The following is an 18,857-nucleotide window of genomic DNA, read 5'->3' as shown; positions in this document are numbered from 1 at the left end:
GAAACTGATGCAAAACCTAATGGAAAATTCTTTTTGTTTGTTTTGATGAGCTCTGTTTTCATGTTATCATCTTTACTGGGCAGGCCTGAATGGAAGCCTAAGGACGAAAAAGAGTAAGAAATGAGGAAAGAGGTATTTTTGCAGAACAGCTCACAGTGCATGACTCAGCATTCTTTCCTTCTCTTGATTCTATTTCTGGCAGGGCAAGGAGACCATTTGAGTGTGAGATACTGGTAGATCTAATCTCAGAACAGGAGCTGCCCCCTCTTGATGAGGAGACAGCCGGAGGTGAGCCAGACAGACCCCATGAGAGCCAGAAATAGCTTCATGGTGGACCATGCTGGGGGAGGCATCCGGCTAACACTGGGCCTGGAAGAATTCTTTGATCCATCTGAAATTCTGAAATCTGGAGGCTCTGACCTCATCTTTTTGCCTTCCGTCTTCTTTCTGGGGCATTTTTGCTAAAAGCGACTGGCCAAAGGCAAATCCTCTGACAGCCGTTAAGGTAGAGAATGGTGTGCAGAGATCTGGCGCCCTAAGAAAGAACGCTTCGTGGGCGATTACTGAACAGTGCAGCTCTCAGATCACACCAGGGGAGAGGGCGGTCATCAGTGGTGCCTAATAAAGTCACCAGAAGGAAGGTATCTTAGAACATGTGTGTTATAACAATGCAGAGTGCTGGAGTGAAAATACTTGGCCCTTCGCTTCCAGATTAGAAGCCAATAGGGTTTTGAGATAATCTGATGATTTTCCTCCTCCAAAGGTTATACCTGATGATTGCTCAGACCAGTAGACTGATCACTGCACCCAGTATTGGTACAGTATGCACCCCTTGAGAAATGCATTGTAACATACATGTTAGACATGGCACTGAGTGCCTTGGCCAAGGTCATTCAGCTGCAGCAAAATGAAAAGGTCACTTGTTCCTTGGCCCTTTGGGCCTGGCTCATAGTCTGTACCCAATAGTTACTCACCAGTGAATGAGTCCAGGTATTCTGTCACTTGAGCCTCTGCTTCTCCCTAATAACTTGCAGCCTCTATTGGATAAAATCTAGGTTTCGTGTAGCCTTTGCTCTACAGTAGTAGTTCACAGATCAAAGGACAGACATAAAGATAATGGGTTCACCCAGGTGCCTCATTATCCCCCATGTAGCTTCCACGTTTTAGGGAGTTCATACTCTTCTGGACCTCTGTCTGTTTTGGAGTGATAGAGGAATAGAAGCCCTTAATGCTGCTGATTGGACAGAGCTGACCATTTTTCACTGGCTGCCTGGAAAGGAGATGCTGAAGGACAGAGACCGGCACAGCTGGGGGGCTGCGTGGCCTTGGACAACTCACTTGACCTCTCTAAGCCCCCTCCTCCATAAAAGAGGAGTGATCGCCCTTGCTGCATGGCTGTCGTGGGAATTAAATGAGGTGGTGTGGCAGACCTCCCCCGAATGGAGAGAGGGAATCGTGCTGTGAACCTGGAGAAGCATTCTCCTTCGCCCCACCAGCCTCGCCACTGCTCCTCTGGCCTGCACAGGCTGTGGGCTGCACTCACGGCAGCCTGCAGCCACTCGTAACTGCAGAGCGCACGTGACGGTTCTCCTTGCATGACGTCTTCTCTAATCTCTTCTAGGAGGTGCTCGAACTTGCTTTTTCCATCTTGTATGACTCAAACTGTCAGCTGAACTTCATTGCTCCTGACAAGCATGAGGTAAGGGTCTTCATGGGTTAATTTATGAGAAAATGTTACATTTGCTCCAGAAAAACGAGCAGAAGGAAAAATATTGGAAGGAAATTTTATTTAAAATTTAAAAAGCCTGCCTGAGAAAATCATGAACAAACAGGCATCTTGTCGACTTGGAAGAGACTAGAAACCTCTTGAAAAACTTCCAATTAACAACAGGTTCAACTTCTTTGTAGCCTGATTGATAGTTCATGGTAAAGAAAAAGAATGTATAAATGCTTCAAACTCAGCCAAGGCACAATTGTTAATCCAGAGGAAGAAGTGGCCTTTGTTACAGCTTTGGTTTTCATTGAATATTCAATTTTTGGTGTGGGTTTTCCCAAGATAAACTAGTTTCTATTCTTTTAAGACATCTGATGAACTACGTCTTCTACCAACTTTCTTTAAGCTATTTTAAGAGGTTTAGGGCTGTCTCTGCTGTTGAAATTTTATTTTCAAGATGCTTTTATTCCTTTTTGACATCTTGTTATATGTATAATTTGTTTCTCTTCTTGAAACACGCTGTCAGCTATATTTAAAGTATTTAGCATAAATCTACAAAAATGCATTTGTAAGATAAAGTAGCAGTTATGGTTGATTTAACTTTTTCTCTTACAAACTGAAGCCAACATCATGCTTGAAACTTTTATTTTTAGATGATACCATTCAAATTTTTGTTTTGCATGTGGTTGCATAAACAGCTTTTTAGAAAGGAAGGGAACATTTTAATGGAATCTGACTTTTGTTCTCTGTATCCCCGAGGAGATTTAGCTCATTTAGAAGTTATTCAGCGTCTGGTTTTCACTCATTTGAAGCTTTTGAATAAAATTGCACATCCTAAAGAGAGGGGAAAGATTAGGCACAAATCCTGCATTTAGAATGGTGCTTAAACATAATTCTGTGTCACTTGACATTTAGTTTGCAGAAGGGTAAGACTATGTCTTCATCTTTCTGAAAATAGATAGTGTCCTACTGTTTCTGTTTTTAAATCAGATTGTGGTTATGCACAGGCCACCATAGTCCCAAGATGTATAGAGCTGTATGAACAACTACTTAAAATAGTAGAACTTTGGGTGTTATTTAAATCCATGCAAGGCTGTTTTCTTAAGTGTATGTTAATTCCAGATAAGGATAAATGCGCTGGAGCTGGCAAATCTGTATTCGTGTCTGCCACTTCTGCAGACACAGTGAGGACACTTTTCCTTTCTTCAGACCACTTTCACACCTGTTACCTCATTTTTTTTTCATAATCACTCCATAAAGTAGGAAGTTCTAGTCCATACATCCTCATTTATCAAATGAGGGGTGAGAGGCCTCCCAGAACTGAATACGACAGCAACAGACGGGATAATAGTAATTATAATTAGCCTCACTGACTCTGTGCCAGGCACCGTTCAATGGTAAGATATATTTTACCTCACTTAATCCTTACATAACTCTAAAAGAAACAAACTAATATTGTCCCCATTGTATAAAACAGAAATGAGGCACAGAGAGGCTAAGAAACGTTGAAGTTCACACAAGTAGTAAGTGATCGGGCTAGAACTACACCCCAGCAGTCTGGCTGCAGAGTCCCTTTCCCGTTAGGCCCCAGACTGCAGAGGTGACAAGGGAGAGAGCAGGGGTGACTGACGCTCAGCTTCCGTCACCAGCACACGTCAGCCTGGTTCCATCCACTCCCCACCTACTCTTCCTGCACACCCAGCTGCCACCCCCCAGATTATTTTGAAGCAAATGAGGGTATCCCTTCATTTTCTTTGTAAATATTCCTGTGTGCATCTCTCAATACTAGAGTCAGTTTTGAACAGAACTGCTATATGGTATCACATCAAGTAAATAAGTAATGTGGTAGTTGTTTTAATACCACCACGTGCAGGCAGTTTTCAGATTTCTCCAGTTGGCTCGTTTGTGTGGTTTTTCTTTTTCTACTTTGTTCAAATCAGAATCCATGTAAAATCCATGTATTGCAATTGGTTGACATACTTTTTAGGGTTCTCTGAATTTTTAGGTTCTTCTTTCTCCTCACACAGTCATGTGCATGTGCTTTTTTCCCTTAGGACTTATTTATTGAAGAAACCAGGTCATTAGTCCTGTAAAATTGTTGGTGGTCTAGACCCTGCTGATTATACCTCTTTGTTTTTGTTTACTCTTGTTACTGTAACAAACTACCACAAAGTAGGTGTTAATTCCAAGTATCACAAATTACAAACTTACTGTCTTACACTTCTGGAGGTCAAAAGTCTAATGTGGGTCTTACTGGGCTAAAATCAAGATGTCAGTAAGTCTGAGTTCCTCTCTGGGAGCTCTAGCAGAGGGGCCACCCACATTCTTTGGCCTAGATTTAGTTCATTTTCTATTGTTATAAAGTAATACCACAGACTGGGTAATGTATAAAGAAATTTATTTCTTACAGTTCTGCAGGCTGGGAAGTCCAGGGTCAAGGGGCTACTTCTAGTGAGGGCTTTCTTCCTTGTGGGGACTCTGTACAGAGTTCCAAGGTGTATTACATGGCAAGGGGGCTGAGTGTGGTAGCTGAAGTTTCTCTTTTTCCTCTTATAAGATGTAAAGCTGGGGCTTACAGACCCCTCGAGTCTGTTGCACAGGTTGGGTTACAAACCCTCCACACACAGGTCTTGAGCTAGGTAATAGGAAAAAAAAGGTTCTGGGAGCCGTGGGTATAGAAAAATTAATGGGTTTTATTCAGATCTAGGAGTAACCGTCCTAGTGGCTTCTCTGAGAGTTCTGAGAAGCACTGTGGAGCAGAGCTGTTAGTCCTTTATACTTAAGTCCACAACCCTGGACACCTGGGTGCCCAGACACAACTTACATTAAGTAGTAACAAGGAACACCTGAGGATATTTACAGCAAATGCTCAGCAAGATTCTGAACATCCGAGGGGCCCTGACATTTTCCTATTTTTCCCAACAATCCACCACTTCAGGGTCCCTCACTGTACAATCTACACGTTCAGAATCTTCCGCGATGTTCCCTTAGCAAGGATAAGTGACCCTTACATTCATACAACCTGTCGTCTGTCCAATATGCCTTAAGGCTTTTCCTTAGGTTTGTCCTGTAGTTTTGTTCTTTCACTTATTAGCCGAACATGTCTGGTTAGTAGTCCTCATTGGCATGAAGTTCAATGTATATTCAATAAGCCAACACATCGGTCACATGAACATATGTCTGTATCCAGTTGACTCTGGTGCCCGCAGCCAGAAAACTATGCGTGAATAGACAGAAGGGTTATTGGTACCAATAGGGGGAGTTCTCACCCCTCTGGTAAGATACATGCCAGTTTGCCATCCTGGGAAAGAATGGTTGGAGGTATAGATACCTTACCTGGTTTATGCTACCATACTTTATCTGCTAGTACTGTTGGATCTGTAGGTTCTACATATAACAGTATAGGAGAACTCATAATTGGCCATAGTGATAATACAAATGTGCCCTTTGGAATAGAGTGCTCATCTGTTCCAGGCCATGTTACCTTTACTCGAGGAGGCCAAGTACTTGTCACCCAAGGTGAAATTTGCAAGTCTTCTTCTAATCCTTTCCCCCAAGGCCCTATTAGGCCTACCCAGCATATATGGGGGGCTTCTATTCTCCAAGGCCATTCCCATTGTGCTGTCTGTCCCTGTTGCAAACAAATTGGGGCTGGTAAGAGACTATTTCCATTCTTGCCATATCCTGGCTTCAAAATCTCATCTCTAGTAGTGAATTGCAGTTGTATAGACACTGCAGCCCTGTGAAACAGAGCTTCCACTGGAGAGGTCCGTCCTTGTGGGGTCTCTCATTTAGAATCCTGACTGTCGGCCATAACCGACCTGTCCACCCCTTCAGGGATGGGGGTTGGGCAGATAGCCTTAGCCCCTTTTCTAAAAGACGATTGTATCTCTCAATCATCTTTGCTGCCAGGGGATGATATGGCACATGTAACTTCGACTGAATAGACAATTGGGAAGCCCACTTCTGAACCCCATGTCCAGTAAAGTGGGTTCCATTGTCACTCTCTATAACTACAGGCCAGCCATACATGGCCGTAAGGCTATTCAGTGCCTTCACAGTGTTTACCTCATCTGGGGCCTTACAAAGCCATACAAACAGAAGACCAGTAGCTGTATCGACAGCAGTGAAGATGTATCTGAAATTCTTTGACCTTTGCAGTGGTCCGACAAAGTGCACTTGCCATCGAGTCAGGGGCACCCTTCCTCGAGTTATTTGCCCGTTTATATGGGGTACCTGCTGGGGGTGTGGACTCAAGCACATACCAGGCAAGCATGACAGGCATTTACTACATCTTCCCATTTTACAGGCAAGGCCCATCTTTGAGCCACTATCCACATGGTTTTGCTGACAGCATGCTGCATTTGTCGATGTAACCACTGGGCTACATCAGTAGCTGGGGCTCTCTCCAGCCATCTTACATCATTTCCTGAACTGGCTATGGGGGAAATGTCCTGTGACATGAAAAAGGGTTACTTCTTTCTCATGCCCCAGTTCCCATAACTTTTGCAAAATGGCTTGTCCCCACAGAGGTCAGTGGCCTACCATCCACCATTGATATTTCTAAGTAGAAATCCAAAGGGTTAAACCTTTGTACACAGCCCAGCTGTCAGTACAGATGGTTAATGGCCCAGGCTCATTTTTTATTACCATCCAAACAGCTCTCAATTCAGCCCATTGACTGCTTTCCCTGTGCCATTTTCATACCACATAGTATCTGTTAAGGGTTGGACAACAACAGCTGTCCGTGATGCTAAGGGTCCCGCGCTAGAGCCATCTGTATACCAAGCTTGCTCTGTGATAGGTCCCTGTCCCTCATGGAAAGGTGTAGCCTCCACCTCCATGGGTAATGGTGTGTCAAAGTTTCCTCCACAACCTCTACTGGGCCTAGCACAGTTTGCAACTCCTTGGACAGAGGACTCGCTGACACAGTGCTCCTTTGTTCTATATATGCTCCCTATATTTAGACAGAGTGGGAGTCTGATCTACACCTGTTTTAGGGTTGGTTGCCCACATGTGCAGCCAACCTAGTATGGGATATGTTGTCCTTAGCTAGGACTTTGGCAGGTCCTGTGATAGCTTCAGTGGCCATCAAGGCAGAATACACAGCCGCTAACTGCTTTTCTATTAGGGTGTAGCGCACTTCAGCACCCTTCCAGAGCTGAGTCCAGAATCCCACAGGTGTTCAGAATCAGTCTTGTCCCTGCCACAAACCCCATCCTAACCCCTCTTGGGTGATATTTACATCTAATTCAAAAGGTTTAGTAAGATCAACCACTTATAAAGCCTGCACTTGCTTTATTTCCCTTTTTGTAGCCTGGTAAGCCTGTTCTACTTCCTCAGTCCAATCCCAGGGGGCTCCTTTCTTTGTTAAGGCATACAGTGGGCATGCCATTTGAGCCATATGGGGCACAAAAGCTCTCCAATACCCCAGAAGTTCCAAATATGTCTGTAGCTGAGCTATAGTTGTGGGTTAAGGGTATGCCCGTATCTTGTCTACAGTAGCTTCTGGGATGACCCTCATCTTACCCGAGCAGACCACTCCTAAGAATTTGACTGACAGCCCACTTCCTTGTACTTTGGCTGTGTTCACAGCCCACCCACATTGTTCCAAATGGCTTAGCAGTGTTGGAGCTGCCTGGGTTAAATCTGTAAGAGAACCAGAGGTTAGTAACACATCATCAATGTAGTGAAACATTGTAACCATGCTGGACTTTGTCCACCTGGCTAGGTCCCCAGCCACTAAACCATGACAGATGACAGATGGTTGGGTTATGCAGATAACCTTGGGGCAATACTTGAAAGGTCCACTGCCTCCCTTCCCATGTGAAGGCAAACTGATCTTGGCTATTGGCCAAGATTGGAATAGAGAAGAAAGCATTTGCAAGGTCCATTACATAATGATAAGTTCCCAGCTGAGTCATCAGCTGATCCATCAAGTTGTGAACTGAAGGCACAGCTGCATGCAAAGGAGGCACTACTTTGTTTAGTTCTCGATAGTCTACAGTCATTCTCCAGGTACCATCAGGTTTTTTCACTGGCCATACCAGAACATTAAATGGGCTATGAACTGGATGAATAATGCCAACTTTTTCTAATTACAATATAGTGGCACCTATCTCTGCATGTCCTCCTGGTAGGCGATACAGCTTTACGTTAACTACACGTCTTGGCTGGGGTAACTAACACCTGTGGGTCATCTTCAGCATATCTCTATAACACAGGCTTTATTGTCTGTATTTGTAGCTGAAACTCTCCAACTGTTGTTTTCAGGTGCAAAACATAAAGTACATCCATACCCAAGATGTATTCAGTCATGGGGGATAAATATACAGTGTACATACAAGAAGGTAATCATCCTATGCCCAATGGTAATGACATAGCTTTGACCTCAGTAGTATGTCCTCCATAGCCATCTATATGAACTGTGGCCCCTGGAAACTTATCTGGATTGCCATATATCAGGCTACATTCTGTGCCATTATCTACCAATGCCAAAACACGCTGCGCATTAGTCCTTGACCAGTGTATTCAACATGAGGCCTCCGGTCCTCACCTGCCCCGAAAAGATGAGTACCTTGGCTTGCTCCCTAATCAAACTGGAACATTTCATCTGCCTCCTAAGAAGCAATCAAAAAATCCTTTAAGTCCACCGAGTGCACTTTGCTACCTGTTTCTGGACATTTAGTGAAAAGCTGTTCAGGGTGTAATTGCTGCCACAAGGCAAACAGGACTGCATTTGGCTGCCAGTCAGTTTTCTTGCTATCAACCGCTGCTGGAAGCAAATCAAGCCACATCTGCTTACGGCTAGTCTTGCTTGGTCCCCTCAGGATAAGATCCTGATCATTTCTTAGGGGTTGGATCTTCGCCACCTTCCAGACCCCTTTCCTTGTCTTTTCTCCTCTACTTCACCCAAGCTGGCTATCATGGTCATTACCTCATGTATAGGATGACCAATGTATGGGGCCAGTATGGCCATCAGTGACCCAAAGGATGTTGACAGGGCATTTTGCAGCACTATGTCTCTCATGCTGCCTATAAAATTTTTATCGTCTGGGTCATGGGTATTCACATTAAACATGGAGTGCCACATCCCCAGCTCCCAAATTATTTGAACCAAGTCAGTATATGTTTGCCATTTACTCAGTCTTGGGAAGTTCTCCAGCTTTTGCCCACATGGTTTGGGCAGCTGCACTCACCCATTCTGTTAAGGAGTGATTACCTGGCCCTTGTGCATATCTGCAGCTATTCTGCAGCTGTTCCCTGAGGGACAGGTGCATGGTGATGGAGGCCAATTTTTCCATCTCCTCACCAGAGCATATCACACTATCCACTGCTAGGTCCCATAACCACAGCAGCCAAGCAGCCAGGGGCTCCCCCTGTTTCCGATGGAACTGTCTCCCTAAATCAACTAATTCAACCTGGGTCTATGGGACATAGGTAGTGAATTCAGTCACCTGTGGATCACCCACCAGTTGTCCACCTGGTTCTATAGGCTGCTCGTGTTTCAGTTTCTGGTGCACAACAGGTCGTGCCTGGAGACGCAAAGTCTCCTCCAACTCACCACTGGGTTTGTCGTTCTTCCAGGTGTGAGAGGCAGGGGTGCCCGGTCGCAGAACGTCATCCTCCAGACAGATTATCCGTGCTTCCAACAGCTCTGCTTTCTTCTTTAAATCTCGATCAGTTTGTATCATAGTGAGCAGTAGCCAGGCTCCAGTCAGCAGAAAAGTGGCCACCGTGCACCATATGCTCAAGGACAGCCATATTTCCTCCCCGTCCCAAGGGGCTTTCTGAGGCCGCACTGCTTCATGGAGTGCCTGGTCTATGCTGACTTGTAGTATGGTAAGCAGCGACTAGGTCCCAGTCAACAGGAAAGTGGCCAGAGGGCACAACATATTCAGGAATAGCCACATTTCCTCCCTCACCAAGGGGTTTTTGACTCCTGTACCTGCTCAAATATCCTGCCGACTACGCCAATTGTAAAGCTAGGGCTTACAGACCCCTCGAGTCTGTTGCAAAGATTGGGTTACAAACCCTCCACATGCAGGTCTGTGAGCTAGGTAATAGGGGGGATAAAAGGTTCTGGGAGCCGTGGGTATAGAGTAATGAATGGGTTTTATTCAGATCTGGGAGCAACCATCCTAGTGACTTCTCTGAGAGTTCTGAGCAGCACTGTGGCTCAGAGCTGTTAGTCTTTTATACTTAAGTCCACAACCCTGGACACCTGGGTGCTCACACACAACTTACATTAAGTAGTAACAAGATACACCTGAGGATATTTACAGCAAATGCTCGGCAAGGTTCTGAACATCCGAGGGGCCCTGACATTTTCCTACTTTTCCCAACATAAGACCATTAATGCTCCACCCTTGTGGCTTCATCTACTTCTAATTACCTCCCAAAGGTCCCACCTCTCAAACACCATAGAGTTCCCAGTTCTTACTACGTGTATAGCTACACAACTATGTCAGTTGTTGGGTTGAGGCAATAGCTACACTAATTTAGGCATTTCATAGCTAAAGACAAAACGTTTCTTTATTCCAGTTTTACTAAGTTTCCATTTGTATTGTCAAGGCTAGAGCTCAGACCCTTCAAACCCATTGTACAGACTGGGTCACAAACCCCTCACATGCCAGGCTGGGTCACCAGACCCCTCACACACAGGTCCACGCTAGGTAATTGGGAAAGATCCCAGGAGCTGTTGGCAGATGACACGCGCTTAGTCCTCAGCAGCAGCAGCAGCAGTGGTGGTGGCCTCTCAGAGGGTCCTGGGGACACTGGCAGCAGCAGCAGCAGCAGCAGCTGCCTCCAGCAGCAGTAGTGGCCTCCCCATGGCCCACCCTGCGGCATCCTGGGGTGGGGGCACCATGGATCAGAACCACTCATCCTTTATACTTAAGTCCATAACCCAGGACACCTGGGTGCACATGCGCAATTATGTTAGACAAACAAGGAACACCTGAGCACATGTGCATATTTACCTCAAATGCTCCACAAGATTCTGAACATCTGAGGGGCCCTGACCATTTTCCTATATTTTCCCAACACTACTCTTACAGTGGGGGTGGAGTTTCAGCATGAGTCCAAACGGCCCAGACATAAAATCACAGCAGCTTCCATCCACCGACAGCAGTCCGGGCAGGTTGAGGGCCCTCCACTCCTCTTCCCTGACTCCGACTTTCCCTCTCTCACTTTTAAGGACCCTTGTGATTACACTGGGCCCACCTGGATAATACAAGGTCATCTCTCTGTTTTAAGGTCAGCTGATAGCAATCTTAATTCCCTTTGCCATGGAATCAAACATATTCATAGGATCTGGGGAGTAGGACCTGGACACCTTTGAAAGGTGGGTATTCCGCCCACCACAACCTGCAATATTATTTTATATATTCATCTGTCCCCTGTATTTCCTATAAATTGGTAATTAGAGGATTAGTCAAATTCTGGCTGAGTTTTTAAGCAGCAGCAATGGTGTTGGATACTTTCTTGGTGTCTTCTTGCCTCTGTTTTTGGATGTTTCCAGTCACTGATGTTCATTGCCTAAATCCTTAGATCTCTCAGAGGTTGCCCGAGGTTGGTATTCCAACTCTATAATTCCTTCTTCATTTATTAGTGGGATATATAAAGAGAAACTGGCCTCATCAACTATTTGGTTACCTTAAAGTTATATCATTTATATATGACAGGCAGGATAAATATTTGATTCTCTTTTCAGTTTCTAAAACAATAAGCATCTTTCAAAGAAAATCAATGAAATGTTCTTGGTGTTTGAGTATCAGTGTGAAGTCGTGGATTTAAACATATTTGTGTCTCGATATGTTGCAGTTATTGTCATTATTAGTGTCCAGATTATCCTGTCTGGGGCAACACCATCAGGTTGGCTTCTAAGTCCTATTGCCATGACCCGTTATGTTTTATGTCATCCAGTATGACAGGATGCTCCAGGTTCATCTTATATGTTTCCTGCCTTTTCTCTATGGAGCTGTAGTTACTTTTAGTAGGAGATGGTATTTAGTGACCAGAATCCGAGCGTAAGGTGTGCCCATTACTATTTGGTTGGTCATTATTTTTATACCTTTGTGGACAGAGCTGGGAGTTATGATTTTTTAAAAAAGATTATCAAATAATAACTCATGATTATTTTAAAAGATAAAATAATCATGAGTTGATAGTTCCAACTCAAATTCAGTACTACAGGGTTTTTATTTATTGGTTAATGTACTTTTTAATAAAATTTTCTGTGCCTGTTGCTTCTCAATAGAAAAGCACCATAAAAATGATCCTGTGGGTTAAACTGATCTGTACTAGGAAGCTAGCCAGGGCTGGGAAGGCTGTGTACAAAGAGCAGTAATCTCTAGGACTTAGGGATTTACCACAGAACAGTGTCAGAGCTGGAAGGGGACTTGGAAAGCATAGAGTTCAGTGGTACCCATTCCTGGTTGTTCATCAGAATTATCTGGAAAGCTCTTATAAATAAAGTTTTCTCACTCCAGGTCTACAAGATCAGGATCTCCGAGGTAGAAACTAGGTACCTATTTCTATCAAGGTTATTTATGAAGAAAAGGATGGTCAGGCATTGTTAAAATCTGGCTAAGGGATTCACGGGGACACTAATGCTTAAATCCCTTAGCACTAAAGGAGCGTTTAGATGGGCTAAATGCTTTGATGAGATCACATAGCCAAGGTAGAACTGAAGCCCTACAGTTCAATGCTGGCTCCTCAGACATGGACCTCATAATACACCGTTGTGCATGCCCTCGGCTTAAAACGTGGTGTCATTGCCGCCCACCATGATAGATTCCCATCTCACATCACGGTGACTTATGACTTATATGGTGCTTGCGGTCTTTGAGTACTTTTATGTTGAGATCTGCTATCACATTCCGAGATACAGCCCAGGTAACCACAGTGCAAAAAAATAGGCTAATCAAGTAGGGTCTAGAATTGCAACTCGACCCAATTAGGCCAGGAGAGGAAGGAATCTAGAGAGAATGCTGGAAGGAAAACCATCCCACAGGAAGAGCAAAGAAATTTCTGCCATAGAGGTCCTATGCAGGCCTAGGGACAGCCTAACGGAGCAGAGCACAGTATCTGAATGCAGGCTGTTCTCCAAGATGCTGGCGGCAGTGGCTGGCTCTTACCAGGCTCAGGCAGGACTCCAGCCTCAGGGAGGGGAGCTGACAAGAGCAAGCCTGGTTCTCTGATCAGCGGAGCACAGTTCCTTCCCTCCAGGAGCTCAGTCTACTGGAGAGGCAAAAGGCTGTGACTCATTCTATGAGAGGAGAACCAAACTCTGAGATAGGTACTCAGGAGGGCCTTCCAAAACAAGTGATCCCTTCCCAGGGATCTGGAGACCCAGGCAGCAGAGGTCCCCAGACAGGCAGCCAACTCACTTCCCATTAAGATCACCCAATAAATGTAACCATTCTGGCTGCCAGACTTGGGCAGCAGAAGGCTGAGAAATGCAAAGGCAGGACTACCATTGGTCCAGGTGGGACAGGCCTGTCCTTGTGCATGCTAAGAATCAGATAGGATGGGCAGAGAACAGAGATTAGACTGGGAACCATGACGGGAGGCCAGAAAGCAATGGGCTTGACCCAATGTTGAGTCCAAGAGTGTTGGGATATATTCCACCAGTACTCCCCAGTGCGGTGTTGGAGAGATTCTGTTGTACAGTCATGAGGACTCCATCCTCTGCTGTTCCATAAGGAGGCATTCTTTGCTCAGAAGAACATGGGTACTGGAACTCCCAAGTTACTTAACTTCTCTGTGCCTCAGTTCCCTCAGCTCTGAAACAGCGATGGGGATGGAAGTGTCCACGTCATAGAGATACTGTGAATATCAAATGACGGTGTAGGCAAAGCACTCAGCACAGAGACTAGCTTGTGCTCAGAGTATTCCCCGAGTTTTAGCTATTGTCACAACTCCTGTAATTGTCGTCAGTAATGATCACTGTCACCTCCTTTCCTGCCAGTACTGTATCTGGACAGATGGACTGAATGCGCTGCTCGGGAAAGACATGATGAGCGACCTGACGCGGAATGACCTGGACACGCTGCTCAGCATGGAAATCAAGCTCCGCCTCCTGGACCTGGAAAACATCCAGATCCCCGATGCTCCTCCACCGATCCCCAAGGAGCCCAGCAACTACGACTTCGTCTATGACTGTAACTGAAGTGGCTGGGCCCGGACGCGCCCCCTCCAAACTGGAAAACCTAGCTAAGAGGAGCGAGGAATAGAAACACGCTCACACCTTGGATCCTCTGTTGGTCAAGGGAAGCTGTGGGCCAACGCTTCCTTTGGCCTCACCTCTAGCCCCAGCATTTTTTGGACTCTGCCTGGCATCCTGCTCACCTTCCTGACTGTTTCTAGACTCCACTGCTTTAGGTCACTTCCCATTGCTGCAGTCCACTGGCGGGACAAGAGCAAAACCCACTGCCGCCAGTGTGAGAGCCAAAGGGCCCTTCCACCCTAACCCCAGCAGGCATGTCCTTCCTTCCCGGGGTAGGAAAGCCAGCAGCCCCAGAATGCTCCAAAACGTGCCCACTAGACCAAGGGGAGTGCCCCAAGGCCCATGTCCTGGAGAAACAGCCTAGCTCCTTGATGAGAACACTGAAGACCACATCCTCTCCCTTTTCTCTAGAGTCAGCTCGCACCACCAGTTCCACTGGAATTGAGATCTGCTTCCAAGTCTCCTCCCTGCCCTCCCGCCTGTGCCGTGCCCTGTTCCTCTTTGGTCCCAAGAGCAGCAGTAGCCTCCTGTAGTCCTCGCCAGCATCAGGTCACCCCAACAGACAGCCCACGGGTCCCATGCCCACTTTGCATCCGCACTGTGACCACGACCAAACTTCCCTCCTGCCCAGCTCGTCTTGGGCTTCCTCTCGCTGCCCCAGCCCAGCCTGCCTCCCTTGAATCCACACATGCCCCTGCCTCTTAGCTGAAAGCACAGGCAGTGACCAACAGTCACGCTCCATCTCTGATAGGCTAAACCAGAATGTCTCTGTGACGGGCCGTTGCTGTCCGATGTCCCCTCCTGGGCGTCCTGCTACAGTACAAGTTCCACAGGCTGGCCAAGCTGTCAGACATCCGAGTTTACATCATTGTAATTATTACAGGTATTTACAATTTGCAAGGGTTTGGGGTTAGGTTCTTTTTTTTTTTTTTCTTTTGGCTTTGTTTTTGTACAAAAGAGTCTAACATTTTTTGCCAAACAGATATATATTTAATGAAAAGAAGAGATTCATAAGTGTGTGTACTTTCCAGTTTTTTTTTTTTTTAATTATTTTCATCCCAAACTTCTTCCTGAGAGTAACATTCCCTTAAACACTCTGTGGAATAAAATGAGTCGTGATGAGCAGGGGAGCTGGCGTTCTGATTTGGTGTCTCGGGTTCTTGTTCTGGAGTCATCAGTGTCACCTGGGAGCTTGTTAGAAATGTGGGGTGTCCGAGCCCACCAGACCAGCTGACCCGGGTGCTTATGTGCACGCTAGTTAGCAAAACACTAGGGGACTCTGACTATTGCTGGGTCACTGTAGGCTCCAAGCACCTGTAAAGAATGTTGCTTCTAAGGCCATCTCAACACACAGAGAAAGTCAGACCCACTGGGTAAAGATAATGATCTGTTCATTTCACAGCTGCCCCCTCACCATGACTTTCTTTTTCATCCTCTTCCTTACCATTACGTGGTTTACAGAACTGGTCAAATTAAACACAACACAACTTTGAGGGAGCACGTTTAGCAATGAAAAAGAATGCAAACCCACAGGCCTGAAATAAATTGTTACAATTACATAAATCTAACTGTGAATTAATAAATTAAGGGTCAGAGCCCAGCAAAGGAGCTTTCTTAGGTCAGTTCCACCAGAGGTGTCATCTGGATCATGAACTCTGAGGGCAGCAGGGCCTGAGCATGCAGAGCTAAGGGAGGCAGAGCACAAGCCACTCTGGATGCACAGCACGAGCCGCACATGCATCTGTGTCACTGCTCTTTGCCGCCATCGGGATGTGCAATTACAGACTGACCGGGGTTCAGATGACATGGTCCAGAGCACTCCATAAATTACAGGAAAGAAGTCATTTATAATCCATAGTCATTCACAGAGAATCCTTCTTCCCCCCGAGCTCTCATACCTGAATATCAGGTTAACAATTCCTTTATTGTTGAGTTTTGATATTAATAATGTGTACGTCCTTTGTGACAGGAGCATGTATTGATTTACCCGTCATCGTGATAAAATGATAAATGTTAGGTAAAAGAAAGCAAAGTCATACCAGTTTTTAATTGGAGGTTACAAGATCATGTCCACGAAAAGGGGAATTTCCTGGACCAAGATCTCTGAGGTCCCAGGACTCTGTTTAAGAGATTGATCAGTCCTGTGACCCTGGCTGGGAAGATCCAGTCCTCTGTCTTCTAGCACTCCTGCTTTGGTACATTCAACAGAAACAAACCCTTTCAGGACTGCTAAAGAGAGCATTCTCCTACCTCTCATTAGACCCTCCTGCCTGGAACTGGCAAGCTGTTGAGAGTGCATCGTTCTGTCTGCCTGCATCGTGAGGCCCGTGGTAAGGGGTGCTGCCCCTCCCTGGCCTTCTCTCTCTAGGCTGCCCAAGGCCTTTCCCATGCATTGAGCCCACCACCGCAAGCTCTGCCTCTGGTGCCCACAATTTTGTAAGCCTCTGCCAATCAGCCAAATCCAAGGCAGAAGTAAAGTAGGAAGCCTGATTTAAGCCCAAGTTGCATTTTCTAGTTCAGCTTTACCTGACATAAAACTGATCACTTAATCTGGCTTTGCTGATATTTTAATTCTTTTCTTATTTATATTCGGAACCCATAGAAGGAAGGGTAACTAACTGGTCCTCTCAAATCCCTGTAACTACTTTTAGGGGTAGGGAAAGCCAATAGTAATTGCAGAAGGAAAAATGCAAGGCTGAATGTTTCTTGAGTCTGTTCGCAAGTCCTCTCTAAACCGTCTTTCAATTATCAACTACAGCCTGTCCCACCCACCTGCTCGTACAATGAACGAAGCAATTGATGTCCCCAGTGACATACATACCTTTCATTCATTTTGTTTTAGTTATGAAAATATTTTACAATTAACATAAGCTTTTAACTTTAAGGAGGAAATAAAATATCCATTCAATAATCAAAAACGTGCTTAGAACTAGATACTAGGAATGCAACAGGAGGAAAATTTGTAAAAATAAGAACAAAATTTATAAAGTCAAGGAAATGACCAGTAACTTCCTCAAATATAAAACTAAAAAGCTGCAGCACGGCGTGGTAAATGGTTTTATATAAATACGTACAAGGTACAGTAGTAGAAAGGATGCTGTAACCAACACTTCCAAACGTGGGGTATGGGGGAGCAAGAGAGAAGCAGAACATCAGGTCTCGAAAGAAGGAAGGTGTTCACCATGCAAGAGGCCAACCCTGCAGGCAGAGCAAAGAGTACAGAGCTTGGAGGCATGAAAACGCACGAATGCTGTGAGCTGCGGGCGAGGCTGGCACGCAGGATGCATCAGGGACAGCAAAAGGCAATCATGCTGCAGAGGAAGGAAGGCACAGTCAGGATGTTCCTGATGGAGCTGGCAAGGGACTTCTGCTGGCGGGCAAAAGAAGAGGAGTGATGTCAGATTTGCTGTTCAGAAACATCTCAAAGACAAAACAGCCACGTGGGGGAAAGACGAGTGGGAGAGAATTGGGAGCAGAGATAATGCAAGAAGATGATTACAAGTCTCAAGCAAGAACTATTGGAGCCCACACTTTGGTATCAGCAATGGGAGCAGGGAGGAAGGGAAAGTTATTAAAGAGGCAGAATGAGCTGGAAACGGAGACCTAGTTAAGGGTGGGGATGAGGGAGAGAGAAGAGTGCCCCTGACTCGGGGGCTTCTGCTGCGGGTGAGTGAGCAGATGATGGGGCTGCTATCTACAATCAATCAGCAAGAGCTGGGCTGCTGTCTCCAATCAGCAAGAGCTGGGCTGCTGTCTCCAATCAGCAAGAGCTGGGTTGCTGTCTCCAATCAGCAAGAGCTGGGCTGCTGTCTACAGTCAGCAAGAGCTGGGCTGCTGTCTCCAATCAGCAAGAGCTGGGCTGCTGTCTCCAGTCAGCAAGAGCTGGGCTGCTGTCTCCAGTCAGCAAGAGCTGGGCTGCTGTCTCCAGTCAGCAAGAGCTGGGCTGCTGTCTCCAGTCAGCAAGAGCTGGGCTGCTGTCTCCAGTCAGCAAGAGCTGGGCTGCTGTCTCCAGTCAGCAAGAGCTGGGCTGCTGTCTCCAGTCAGCAAGAGCTGGGCTGCTGTCTACATTCAGTAAGAGCTGGGCTGCTATCTACAATCAATCAGCAAGAGCTGGGCTGCTGTCTACAATCAATCAGCAAGAGCTGGGCGGCTGTCTACAGTCAGCAAGAGCTGGGCTGCTGTCTACAGTCAGCAAGAGCTGGGCTGCTATCTACAATCAATCAGCAAGAGCTGGGCTGCTATCACCAATCAGCAAGAGCTGGGCTGCTGTCTACAATCAATCAGCAAGAGCTGGGCTGCTGTCTACAATCAGCAAGAACTGGGCTGCTGTCTACAGTCAGCAAGAGCTGGGCTGCTATCTACAGTCAGCAAGAGCTGGGCTGCTGTCTACAATCAGCAAGAGCTGGGCTGCTATCTACAATCAATCAGCAAGAGCTGGGCTGCTGTCTACAATCAGCAAGAGCTTGGCTGCTGTCTACAATCCGCAAGAGCTGGGCTGCTGTCTACAATCAATCAGCAAGAGCTGGGCTGCTATCTACAGTCAGCAAGAGCAAAGGAACAGGAGATGTTTCAAAATGATAATGAAATGAGATACATATTTTTGTTGGGCTTCTCCAAGCAGGAAAATAAGATTTGAGGGAAGTCTTGTGACCCCCATGAGCCTCTTCATTTATAAAATGAAAATCTCGTTCTTTGCGAGGACTGTAAGCGAGGTGGCTGGAAGCTGTCAGAGCTCAGAAGGCAAATCCCCATCCTTTGTCCCTCCTCTGCCCTCTGTCTCCCCCTCCTTGGCCTTCTCCTTCCCTTCACACCCCTTCTTTTGCCTTCTGATCCGTGGTGGTTTGACTGTAGGATCTTCAGCAGAGCTTAACTCAATGACCAACTCGGCCTGTTTTGTGGGAAAGAAAAATT

General features: G+C 46.0%; 1 protein-coding gene across 3 annotated transcripts in view; it reads left to right on the top strand.

The window, feature by feature from the left end:
• ELMO1 (engulfment and cell motility 1) overlaps positions 1–15,024 on the top strand; it is a 549,163-nt gene extending 534,139 nt beyond the window's left edge. For all 3 annotated transcript variants that reach the window (XM_063113910.1, XM_063113909.1, XM_063113911.1), the window contains 2 exons: positions 1,622–1,699; positions 13,689–15,024. In XM_063113910.1, the coding sequence (XP_062969980.1) occupies positions 1,622–1,699; positions 13,689–13,889 (279 nt within the window). In that variant the 3' untranslated portion in view covers positions 13,890–15,024. The remainder of the gene's footprint in view (positions 1–1,621; positions 1,700–13,688) is intronic.
• Positions 15,025–18,857: the final 3,833 nt, after the last annotated feature.

This window comes from Cynocephalus volans, chromosome 11 (genome assembly GCF_027409185.1).
Source record: "Cynocephalus volans isolate mCynVol1 chromosome 11, mCynVol1.pri, whole genome shotgun sequence".
In the NCBI taxonomy this organism is placed as follows: domain Eukaryota; kingdom Metazoa; phylum Chordata; class Mammalia; order Dermoptera; family Cynocephalidae; genus Cynocephalus; species Cynocephalus volans.
The sequence above is the reverse complement of the archived record's forward strand: the minus strand, read 5'-3'. Positions and strand labels throughout refer to the sequence as shown.